The sequence below is a fragment of the Hordeum vulgare genome, chromosome 4H (assembly GCF_904849725.1).
Source record: "Hordeum vulgare subsp. vulgare chromosome 4H, MorexV3_pseudomolecules_assembly, whole genome shotgun sequence".
In the NCBI taxonomy this organism is placed as follows: domain Eukaryota; kingdom Viridiplantae; phylum Streptophyta; class Magnoliopsida; order Poales; family Poaceae; genus Hordeum; species Hordeum vulgare.
Window position 1 is genome coordinate 400,050,593 of NC_058521.1, and position 12,589 is coordinate 400,063,181.

At 42.9% G+C, this 12,589-nt stretch overlaps 2 protein-coding genes across 4 annotated transcripts; one reads left to right on the forward strand and one right to left on the reverse strand.

Moving 5' to 3' along the window:
• Positions 1–5,142: 5,142 nt before the first annotated feature.
• LOC123448730 (probable calcium-binding protein CML27) lies at positions 5,143–8,302 on the forward strand. 2 transcript variants are annotated; one of them, XM_045125716.1, is made up of 2 exons: positions 5,143–6,147; positions 7,765–8,302. In XM_045125716.1, the coding sequence occupies exon 1, from the start codon at positions 5,525–5,527 to the stop codon at positions 6,104–6,106; it is 582 nt and encodes a 193-aa protein (XP_044981651.1). In that variant the 5' UTR covers positions 5,143–5,524; the 3' UTR covers positions 6,107–6,147; positions 7,765–8,302. The 2 variants fall into 2 exon arrangements, with proteins under 2 accessions (XP_044981651.1, XP_044981650.1); XM_045125715.1 differs by lacking the exon at positions 7,765–8,302 and adding an exon at positions 7,203–7,678 and having other exon boundaries at positions 5,144–6,147.
• Positions 8,209–10,762, reverse strand: LOC123448729. 2 transcript variants are annotated; one of them, XM_045125714.1, is made up of 3 exons: positions 10,482–10,762; positions 10,150–10,385; positions 8,209–8,632 (listed from the first exon to the last, which is right to left on the reverse strand). In XM_045125714.1, exons 1-3 carry the CDS (start codon positions 10,677–10,679, stop codon positions 8,440–8,442), a joined length of 627 nt encoding a protein of 208 aa, XP_044981649.1. In that variant the 5' UTR covers positions 10,680–10,762; the 3' UTR covers positions 8,209–8,439. The 2 variants fall into 2 exon arrangements, with proteins under 2 accessions (XP_044981649.1, XP_044981648.1); XM_045125713.1 differs by having other exon boundaries at positions 10,150–10,388.
• Between the last annotated feature and the right edge of the window lie 1,827 nt (positions 10,763–12,589).

The following is a 12,589-nucleotide window of genomic DNA, read 5'->3' on the forward strand; positions in this document are numbered from 1 at the left end:
GTTTTGAGCTCATCGGTAGTGTACCGAGAGTGCCGGGAGGGGTGCCAGGGACCATCGGGAGGGGTGCCAGGGACCATCGGGAGGGGTGACACACCCCAAGGGGCCTGATGGGTTGTGGGAAGAGATGAACCGGCCCCTAGTGGGCTGGAATATGTTCCCACTAAGGCCCATAAGGTTTGAGAAGGAAAAAACACAAGGTGGAAAGAGTTTCCAGGTGGGAAGGAGGAATCCTACTCCAAATAGGATTGGAGGAGGACTCCTCCTCTCCTCATTGCACAAGGGAAGAAAGGGTTGTACTAGGGCGCAGCTCTCTCCCTCCTCTCCTCCTATATATACTAAGGGTTTTGAGGGTTTTAGACACAACAGAAAACAGCCACGTGTTGCCCTCTCTCTCTAGATCCGTTTCTCCTCTAGTTTCAGCGGTGCTTAGGCGAAGCCCTACTGGAATAGCACCACCACCTAGCACCACCACCACCACCACCACGCAGCCATGCTGGAGAACTCATCTACCTCTCTGCCCCCTCTTGTTGGATCAAGAAGGTGGAGATCGTCATCGAGTTGTACGTGTGTTGAACGCAGAGGTGCTGTCCGTTCGGCACTAGATCGAGAAGGATCGTGATGGGATTGCGGGACGGATCGTGATGAGATCGCGGGACGGTCTGCGATTTGGATCGCGAAGATGTTCCACTACATCAACCACGTTATATACGCTTCCGCTTAGCGATCTACAAGGGTATGTAGATTCACTCTCCCCTCTCGTAGATGATCATCGCCATGGATAGGTATTGTTGTGCGTAGGAAATTTTTTGTTTCCCATGCTACGTTCCCCAACACATCAATAGGCTCCCTTATAAGGTAGGCATCTACACCATGCACATAGGCTTTATGGGCCCCACCTAGGGCTTTACTAGGCCCCTTGGTCCTCTTTCAACACAAAATCACCTCTCCTATTTTTTTCTCGGACTTCTTCGATGATTTTCTGAACTTCAAAACACAGCAGAAAATAGAAAATGGTGCTCGACACTGAATTTATTGGTTTGTCCCTCAAAATAATTAAAATGTGGCTAACTTAAAAGATAAAAAATAGAAATGATACATACAAAAATTATAGATACATCGTGGATCGTGCTAGATGTGTTTGTTATCTTCAACACAAACCAAGATCATGCTTTACTCTAAGCTACTATCCTCTATAACATGTTTGATGCTCTTCACTAGACTCATAACATGAGGTAGATTTGCACCGGGGTTGGCAACCACATCATCCTTCTCCCGATTGTCTTCACAAAATGTTGTCCTTGTGATTATCTCATTTTTTTGGTAATAAAACACAAAAATTCCATGCACATCTCTAACTAGTGTCCTAATGCAGACCGTGTCATTCTTTTGTGTAATCGTCTTAAGTCCATGATTTTTAATTTGCAATCTAGGCAACAACATATAAATATTTATTCTTCCTACCTTCTCATACCCTAAATCCTCTACTATATCATCCAACATTGGCATGCAAGTTTCCCTTACATCATAGAAAAACATAAGACACCTTGTTTCAACTAAGATATGACATATCCGCTCTATTCCCAAAGAAAAATCCTCGGTGTACTAACTCTTTAGTGTAAAATTGTCGCCTTCGTCTGCTGAACGAGAAAAATAGAACATTTAACACACTACTACTAAAACCCTAGGATTATGCCTAAACCTTAGATAAACAATCTCGAAGTAACCATGCATTCCATTATAAAACATATAAAATCACTCGAATGATTCAAATGAGGTGCAAAACACACAAAACTGACTAGTTGAAGGGGGCATGGTTCTTACAGTACTGGGGAAGGCGGGCGGCGACAATGCAGTCATCAACAGTGCTAGATCGGCTTCACGAGGGCTTCTCCGGTGGATGCCACAATAACGATCGACTGGCGGAACCACACTATGTCGTTGTCCTCAAGGAGGAAGAGAGACAGAGACGTTTCGTCTCGCATGGGGCTCAAATCAATTACTTTATGTTGAAGTTCCTTATCACATAATTACAACTGTTGGGATGGGTTGGTGTGCGACGAAATTACGAATAATTCGAGGGACCGGTTGCATGTCCTGGCGTATGCAGGGCGTATGTCTTACATATTTTTGTATACGAGGACCACATTGAAGCATTTTCACGTCCCACGATGGTTATGTTATGCGAGAGCAAGTTTACATACCAAATGTGTAATTTACTTGACTTTTCATCTTTTTTAAAACAAGACAAAAGATTTGAAATTTTCATTAATTAAGAAGAAGGTTTAGGGGGTTTGGCCAAAGTATGAATTACAAAGCAGTACTCTCATGGCATTAGAATACTCAAGAATTTCGCGAGTGCCAACATCACATGGAAGCTTCTTCTTTGATTTTAGCAACAACCACCCCCACCGACACCATTGTGTTGTGGAAAACACGAGCATTCCTCTCCTTCCATATTTCCCACGGAGATACACATCATTAATGAGATGAGCGCCCTCCGAGATTGCGAGATGTTGCATGCATTAAGTTGCCACCAATCCTTGACGGAATCTACATTCACCACCCAATCTCGAGGGTGCACATCCACCAGAACAAACCAAGCCTTAATCATCACCCAAACTCTGACGGTGTAGCAACGGTGAAATAAAACTCTCAAGAGGTGTTACATTGTCTCCTTCTTAAGGATGTCGTCGAGGAGCTTGGGGCCCTCTGGGGCACCACGCCATCATTGACGAACATTTTTGCATCCTGGATTCGAGCTTCCCTGATTCTGGCTTGGGCGGTCTCCTTGGTCTCCAAATCATTTACGCGGGTCCTCGTTGGCGCCTCTCGAGATCTCAGTGTTTGCACGCAGGTTTGGGCTCGACGATCCGGAGCGGAGGTGTAGGGGGGCGCTCCGGCGATAGTTTGTTGCATAGGACACAACGAGGCCCGGTGATTTCCCTTGGTGGCGAGGTCTTCCTTCCGTGTGAGTAGTTTAGGTTGTGTTGTGGTCAGGGTGTGATTTCTCTTATTTTCTTGTCTTTTTCTTTGATCTTCTTGTAAAAGGGTCTCATCATCATCATTTATCGGTTTAGCAATGTGATTTATATATAAAGTGGAGTGGAAGACTTTTTTGTAACAAGGGGTGTGCAGATGACTCCTGAACTTGCTTGCATAGCGGACAAAGGTGGTACTCTGGTCAGCCCCGGCAGCGTACCATGTTAGCCCGTCCAAATACTATTACTCTCTCCATCATAGTTTAGAAGGCTTGCTTGGAAATTCTCTGAAACCTAGATGGTTATTGATTGGTTGTCAGATGGGTTGAAAAATAACATTCACCCTAGCATGCATATAGAAATAGTACAAGAGAGTATTGCTGCTAGGAGTAAATGCAATACGTCTTAAACTTTATCTATTATGAAAATAAGATAAATTTAACCGCGTCTTCCAAACTGTGACAAAGGGAATATTGATAATAAGTCAAACGAAGAATTTGCTATTGTGGGGAGTCTAGTTCTTCCACACCAACACAGGCATTGTCGTGTTGATCATACCAAAGAACTGAGAGTTGTAAGCCTCCACCGCCACCGAATAAAGGCCAACATTAGAGAACTTTTAGGAGAATGGCGTTTTGGCTCCCGGGAGCCATGGAGGCCTTTATTTTGAAAAATTCAAATTCAATTTTTTATGGTTCAAAAAATTCTGAAAAAATATGCATGTATATAAGGATGTAACCTACATGTGTGAAAAATTTCAGGTCAAAATACTTTAAAACGTGATCTGTACAAAAAAGATAAATTCATGATCTGAAATGATGAATAGTAACATGTGTTAAACAGCCTCAGATTTGTCTTTTTTGCACAGCCCTCATTTCAACGTATTTTGTTCTGAAAATTTACACACTTGTTTATTCTACCTTCATCTATCTATGTATTTTTTTAAAAAAAAATTGAAACATTAAAATACAAATTTACATTGAATTTGAAGTTTGAATTTAAAGGCCTCCAGTGAGCTCGGGAGCCAAAAGCAATATTCGAACTTTTAGAGGATATATAATCTCGCACATGGGGGCTGAGATGAACATGTGAAAACATCCGTCCTAATTTTTGCGTAGTGTTCTTATATCTTACTACGGACTTACCTTGATCTATCGGATGTTCCTACATGAGCTTTCTTCTTTCTTTCTTTTTTTAAAAAAAAACAAGACAAAAGGCTTTATTGCTGCCGTTTGTGTCAAAGTTCCCGTCGATCCCAGTTGGAATTTTACCTGTGTTCGCCGCTGAAATTAGGCAGCGACTTGGCGTTTGCTTGACGATCCAGAACCGACTTTGCGTACTGATCAAACTTTCAGATTAGTCCCTGCCCAACCTTGTACATAGTCGTGATTTCCACGACAAGCCATGCCGCCGAGCGTTGACCAGAGAACGAAATGCCGTGGCTGCTGCGTGCTGGAGGCCGCGTCGTTGAATCAAACAACGTACTACGTAGGTTGTGCAAAATGCTACTAGCTCCTTGTTATCAGACGGCCGGTGGCCCAACATCTTCCTCTTTTCTTTTTTTTTGCGCTAATAACAAGTTCTTTTCTGAGGGCACAGGTTCACCTCATCGGTGCCTAATCCGGTTCCTAATTATTCGTTTCGTCCCGTGAACCCAGGGAGCGGGGTACTTTCCTGTTTCGACGAGGGCAGGTTATTGGAGAGTCGTCGACACATGGGAGATCGGGAGCTGGTCAAACAATGTTACAGTAGGATTCGAATAATCTTCGAGGATATCGAACCAACTTGCGGTTTGATGGTTAGAAGGATAGTGATGTTCTTAGTCTATTAGTGTTAAAATTCTGATGTTTGTATTATTTTTAGATTTATTCCAATGCTTTCGATGATGCACATTCAGTGAAAGAAGATGTTCTTTGATAACAAGGCGTCTTCTTAAATCTTAAGATAATATGTTAATTCAGTCTTTTAAAAATGTTTATAGGAATAAAATATGCATATGTATGTTTATAAAAACGAGTACATACACGTACATATGAATGTTTACGTTTGTACTATGTCTAAAAAAAATAATCTTGAAAGATAGACGCTGACGAAATGCTCTTCAAATGGCAAACACTTTAAATTGATGATAAATCCCTAATCTACGATATGCAGTTCATGGTTACAACATCATCATTGTATGTATAAAATCTAATAGAGTATTCTAGGGTGGATGTGTATGAAGATGTGTCATTTTCCCGTTTAATACTACTCCCTCCGTCCTAAAATTCTTGGCTTAGGTTTGTCTAAAAATGAATGTATCTAAATACCAAACCGTGACTAGATGCATTCATATCTAGACAAATCTAAAACAAGAATTTTGGAAGTATAAAATAATACCTCGGGAGGTTACTTCCGTCTGTCCGGTCGCCATCACGCTACTATCATTTTTTTTTAAGGATGGGCTCCTCTATAAAACCATGGCTCCCAACGTTTTAAGCGCTGAAGAAATATTCATCGCGCTCTGAAAGCCTAGAGCAGAAAGAAAGAAGAGAGAAGTCACAGCGATGGACACCGCTCCTGCTCCTGCTCCCGCTCCCACGAAGCCGTCCTTGTCCAAGAAGCCCTCGCCGTCGTTCCGCCTCCGCAACGGCAGCCTCAATGCCCTGCGCCTGCGCCGCGTGTTCGACCTCTTCGACCGCAACGGCGACGGCGAGATCACCCTCGACGAGATGGCGGCCGCGCTCGACACGCTCGGCCTCGGCGCCGACCGCGCCAGCCTGGAGGCCACCGTGGGCGCCTACATCCCGGCTGGCGCCGCCGGCCTCGGCTTCGAGGACTTCGAGGGCCTCCACCGCGCTCTCGGCGACGCGCTCTTCGGCCCCATCGCCGAGGAGGAGCCCGGCAAGGAAGGCGAGGCCGAGGACGAGGACATGAAGGAGGCGTTCCGGGTGTTCGACGAGAACGGCGACGGGTTCATCTCGGCGGCCGAGCTGCAGGCCGTGCTCAAGAAGCTGGGCCTGGCGGAGGCGCGCAACCTGGCGGCGGTGCAGGAGATGATCTGCAACGTCGACCGCGACCGCGACGGCCAAGTTGACTTCGGCGAGTTCAAGTGCATGATGCAGGGGATCACCGTGTGGGGAGCTTGAACTTGAAGGCGGCACGGCATGCTCCCTCTTCTGTTTCTCATGTATGTATGTATGTATCATTTCTAGACATTTTAGGGTGATTTTTTCACGACCGGGCTTTCTACCGTTGACTCCATCTGGTGCTAGGTCTTCAGGATCTTGCTTGATTAGTTTCATGCAAGCAGTAATCAGTTTCTTCATTTATTTTCCAACTTCTTGTTAATTCGGAAAACTGTACTATCAAAGACCTTGACCAAGGCTCCGCTAAAAATATTCTCCCTTCTCCATTCAGTTCCGTGCGGCTTTCCTGCTCCTGCCTAACTTGTTACTGCCTTTGCGCGTTGACGTAGCATGATTTGCTCATTTGAATACAAAATTTATTTGGCCAATCAAGCAAATATGTTCATGAATGTTTTTCTCTATTTCTCCTTTGGAAAGAAATTCGCCACTTACTAATCCCAGGGACACAACATGCACGAGATACTCCCTCCGTTCCTAAATACTCCCTCCGTTCCTAAATACTATAAGACATTTTAGAGATTGTACTATAAACTACATACGGATGTATATAGATATATTTTAGAGTATAGATTCACTCATTTTGCTCCGTATGTAGTCTTCTAGTGAAATAACTAAAATGTCTTATATTTTGGAACGGAGGGAGTATAAGTCTTTTTAGAGATTTCACTAGGAACTACATACGGAGGAAAATGAGTGAATCTATACATTAAAATATGTCTATATGCATCTGTATGTAGTTCTCTAGTGAAACCTCTAAAAAAACTTATATTTAGGAACGGAGGGAGTATATAGGATTAATACATGGGGAATACTATGTAACTAGCACAAAAACAAAACAAAAAATGTAGATACATGCATACTGTTTCTCGTCAAAAAGAAGAATAGTATGGTACTAGTGCTAAGCACACGAAGGTTGTTATACCAACCAGCTGGATTTTCCTTTCCAAGAGGACCTACCAGTTGTTGAAAGCAACTTGTATCCACATGGTCTGCACTTCAATAGAGTTATAGACCTACAGTACTTCATTACGCGTCTTTGGTTTGAGTTAAAGTTTTGTCGCAAGCCATCAAGCAATGTGCTCCTTCGGTTGTGCAGATTATAAGCATCGGAGGATCGGAACGAGGAACAACCACAAGATCCGTAGATCGCTCCATCAGGCCCTAAAAGTGAATGTCAGTCTTTAGAGTTGTGTAATTATTGTGTTGGTTTTTTCAGTCGCTAGGGAGTTGGTGTGTTGGTTAGAAGCTTAGAATGCAGGTCCTGGCCTGCAATTCTAGCGTGTTCTAATGTGTTCTACTCCCTCCGTCCTAAAAAATTTTGTCTAAAAATGAATGTATCTAAATACTAAAACATGACTAAATACATTCATATCTAGACAAAAGCAAGACAAGAATTTTGGGACGGGGAAGTGTTATTTTTGAAAATTGTGCTAGTGTGTTCTAAATTTTACCCTTCCTTCATGTTACCATGTAGGTACTGTGCGTCTGATGTATGTGCCTTGTAGTCCGATAATCTCTTATCAAAACAGTAGAATGTATCTGACTTTCCTAATACATTGGCACATTTGTTAATTTTCCTGTGATGGCAATTTTTGGCAATAATTTATTTAACCAGTTGAAAAAATTTGACACTTATAGAAAATCAACTAATTTTATAGGTTGTCGATGGATCTACAAAGAAAGGCCCGATTATCAATGTCAAACAAATCACGAGCTAGCCCAGCATTCCATGGCTATTTCTAAATTTGCTAAATGTAGACTACATTTCCAGTTTGTTATAACGTCTATATGGGGTATCATACAAATGGGACAACAGACCGTTGTAATTACATATACTCCCTTTGTCCGAAAATACTCGTCATAAGAATGGATGTATCTAGATGTATTTTAATTTTAGATACATTCATTTTTATTCATTTGTGCGACAAGTAATTCCGGACGAAGGGAGTAATATATTTGAGGTCTTGTGTGCTATGATTGGCATTGCGCTTTGCTCTCATCATTGTTATTGCTGCTAGACTGGAAAGTGAAAGCATGTGTGCATTATTGATTCACATGTCGGTGGCTCAAACAACAATATACATGTAGAATGACAACGTGCATGAATCAGGAATGTGTATCCTTGAAGAAATGTCAAAACAACCATAACATAACCATGACTTCGAAACATCACCACTTATTTGGTATTATCAAAAAGTAGAGCAACCTCTGCAACTAATGTAGCTAACTCTACTCTCATAAACTTACGGACTACATACACATAGCATAAACCAAAACTTACAATCATCACTTACATGGAAGAAATCTTACACGGGGGCGACTGAAGCTTATCTCTAAGCCGTGCCGTTGCTGGACTTTGGAGGTAAGAAGGCCTCCCACCATCCAGACTCGTATTTGGGGTATGGAGCTGTCCATTTGTCAGGCTTATCGAATTTCAACTCTGCAGGGTTAGAAGCCAATGCTTCTTCAACTGTCTCTGCATCGAATTGCTCCGCTAAGACCCTGTCCAGCCTTAGTTTCATGAATCTGAGAGCAATAAAGGAGATAACATGAGATTATTGAGAATTTATTACTGCATGTATGCTTTTTAAAATGAGAGATAGAAAACCATGCTTTTAGCAACAACTTTAAGATCGAATCCAAGCTGATACTTGGCTAAGCATATTTATATGTATAGAAACAAAAAAAAATTGACAGAGCACAAACCATGCCAACAGGACATCACACATCAACAACAATGGGATGGACACAGTCAGCATACACCAGTGCCATCATGTTTAAGAATTCAATGGTCAATAAGTTTCTCTAATTTTCTTCAGTCTATTTTTGCTTGCTTTGCGGTCTAATCAATATGTTCAGGAATGCAAGCCACTCATATCCACATTATGCCCCATTATTGAACGGGGGTGACTAAAAAACAAGAAAATATCCAAAGTTACTAAAAAACACATTCGTGATTCATGACGCCGAAAAACATGATATGGCACAACTTCAAGAAGTACGTCCATTTTTTTTAAAGGAGTTAATATCGCGAAGATACCAATTACACCCAGCATCTGCACTAGCAAGATGTCTCAAGGTCATCCAGGATGCACAAAGCCCGAAAAGAAAAGAAAAAAGAAAGGAAAAAAAAGGCATCACCAGAAGAAGTATCCTCATTGGCTTCATTTTATAAGAAATTGCACTTCTGCATTGAAACAGGATCCTGATGAAAAATTATAAATGTGGCTTACTGAAATGCATGAGACTACATCCTGGACTTGAGCTTCCATGTAAGATTGGTAAACATCAGGTTTTCCACCCCTCAATTCATCAGATCAAAATTGACTCGTGGTATATGTAGACACGTCAATTCTTGAATCTGAACTTGCCTGGAAGGGCACTGCATGAATCTGAACGGAACCAGTGTTTTTCTTTTGTCACACCTCTTTCGTCAACAACCTACATATACACGTTTGAAGTGTGCGCCTTTGCTGATGGCAAGCACATTATTATGGGAGGCCATCAAGTAGGCATCCAGTGCAAATTGCAGATACAAGACTGCACCGCTGCATGGTTTTGCCATTTGCAACAGGAAGCATACCGGCTTCCAGTGCATGACATGATGTCAATGACATATGGGCAAGGCAGGCAACTAGAATGAAGGGAGCGCCTACTAGTAACAACAAACAAGTATTACCATGATTTAGTTATTGTAATGTTCAGGGGCGCGTGGAACGGTGGAAGTTAGCTATCCAGGGGACAGAACCATGAGTTGGTTTCGAGATCCTATGGTTTCAGCTCTAGCCTACCCCAACTTGTTTGGAACTAAATAAAGGCTTAGTTGTTGTTGTCGTCGTCGCCGTTGTTTGTTGCAATGTTGAGCGGGAGGGAGAATTTCCCCACCTGAATTTCCGTTGAAGGGGCTTATATATATCTAGACAAGTACAGAAGCGAGTGTTGCCGGGACTGCATGCATTGGCGTTTTATAATACCCTTGGGGGGGCTCTGCCAATTAGCATTACTCGAGCTTGCAACGACGGCTGAAGAGACGCCCGACTTACCTGATCCAGTTGCGGTCGGTGGAGACGAGCGCGACGGCGGGGCGCTTGAGCCGCTTGGCGACGTTGGGGAACCTGTCTAGAAACTTGGGCTCGATCACAAGCCAGAAGTCCTGCTCCTTGCTGCGCTCCTCGTACAGCCGCAGCTTCTCCTGCAGCTGCTCCTGGAAGTGTTCTTCGTCGTCCAGCATGAACTTGGCGTTCGCCACCAGGAAGTAGTACGTCCGCGGCTTGTCCTCCTGCTGCGCACAGAAAAAACACCACCACATCGTCTCAGAACTGAGCAGGTGCCCGGTGCGAAATGCGAGGCACGGGAAGCGTGTGCCGATGCTTACTTTCTCGGAAGGCTCTGCGGAGCCTTGCCGGTCGGACACGGCGGTAGCGGCGCGGCGGAGGGTCTCGAAGCGCGTCGGCGGGCAGGAGACGGAGAGGGCTGGACGGCTAGTGTGGGCGAACCCGGCGTGGGCGTGCGCGGCCCTGGACGGCGCGAGGGTCGCGCAGGGGCGGAGGGACAGCGTCGCCGGAGCCACCATTGGCTCGGTGGGGTCTAGCTCAACTGATGAATCGTAGAGGATAGAGGAGCGGAAGAAGCTGGGAATGAGGTACGGACCAGAGAGCCTTATCTGGACAGCAACTGGGGGAGTGAACTTCAGGGGCGAAATATGGGCCGGGGTACGCCGATGTGGAGGACTGGGATCATCGGCCCATGGACTACTTCTTTTCCTGGCCGAGTTCCGGATCTCAATCCCCTGTCTCTCATTTGTCTAAACCTAAAAACAAATCCATTGTCTCCAGTGTAGGGTTTCCCCACGCCTCTGACTGCCATTTTGGCACTGAGAGCTAGGGGGACCTTGGATCTTCAAGAGTCTATGCTCTTCATCAACACCTAGTGCGCAAATGATGTATATCACTCTATGCAGGCGTTAACGATAGCATCTATGGGAGGGTATCAAGGGACCGATGGGAGTGGTCTTTAAAATGAGTACTCCTCGTTGAGTGATTTTGATTCCGGGTTATTGGGTGGTGTGTAGCGTTGCTAACCAATGAAGCACTGTTAGTTTTGTGCTAAACTGGGAGGCGCGGCCAAATTGAGGTAAAGGGGCGACAATGCCTGGAACATTCCTCGGACGAAAATTGTTTATTCCCTTGGTATTCTTGTTTTCAATCAGTTTTTGAGCTTCTTCTTTCCTTTGATTTTCCATTTTCATCCCTTTTTTGTTATTTATTTTTATATTTCCTTTTCCATTTTTCCTTTTTTTTAAGAATTAGTTCATGGATTTTATTTTTATTTTGACTATTTACCAAATTCCGAATATTCTTCGAATTAGTTAATATTTTTTATATTTCTGAACATTATTTTAATTTTTGAACATTTACCAGATTCAAGAACATTTGTCCAAATCTGCAAACATTTTTATTTGTGATTCTAGTATTTCAATTTGTGCACATGTATTGGATTGAGGGAAAAAATGGATACGCAAATGTTTTTTATTTGCAAAATTGTTTGAATTTATGAATATTTTTTTGAACTCATGAACACTTTTTTTACTGGACGAGTTACGCCGATGTGGAGGCCTAGGATCATCGGCCCATGGACTACTTCTTTTACTGGACGAGTTCCGGATCTCAATCCCCTGTCTCTGATTTGTCCAAATCTAAAAACAAATCCATTGTCTCCAGTGTAGTGTTTCCCCACGCCTCTGCCTGCCATTTTGGCACTGAGAGCTAAGGGACCTTGGATCTTCAAGAGTCTATGCTCTTCGTCAACACCTGGTGCGCAAATGATATTATACTCATAGTATATCACTCTATGCAGGCGTTAAGTATAACATCTACGGTCTGGCCCATTAATGCGCACAGAAAACGAAAGAAAGACGAGAAAAGGAGGGTATCAAGGGATGGATCACGGGTCCATTGGGTGGTGCGTAGCGTTGCTAACCAATGAGGCACAGTTAGTTCTGTGCTAAACTGGGAGGCGCGGCCAAATTGACGTAAAAGGGCCGACATTTCCTGGAACATTCCTGGGCCGAAAATTGTTTATTCCCCAGGTATTCTCGTTTTCAATCGATTTTTTAGTTTCTTCTTTCATTTGATTTTCCCTTTTCTGTTATTTCTTTATTTATTTTTCCTTCTCCATTTTTACTTTTTTAAATAGTTCACAATTTTTTTGACTATTTACAAAATTCCGGATCTACTTCGAATTAGGGAATATTTTTTATATTTCTGAAAATTATTTTAATTTTTGAACATCTATCAGATTCAAGAACATTTGTCCAAATCTGGAAACATCTTTATTTGTGACTATAATTTTTCAATTTGTACACATGTATTGGATTGATGAAAAATATGAATTCGCAAACTTTTTATTTGCAAAATTGTTTGAATTTATGAATATTTTTTCGAACTCATGAACACTTCTTTTATCCACAAACTTTTTGCAGAG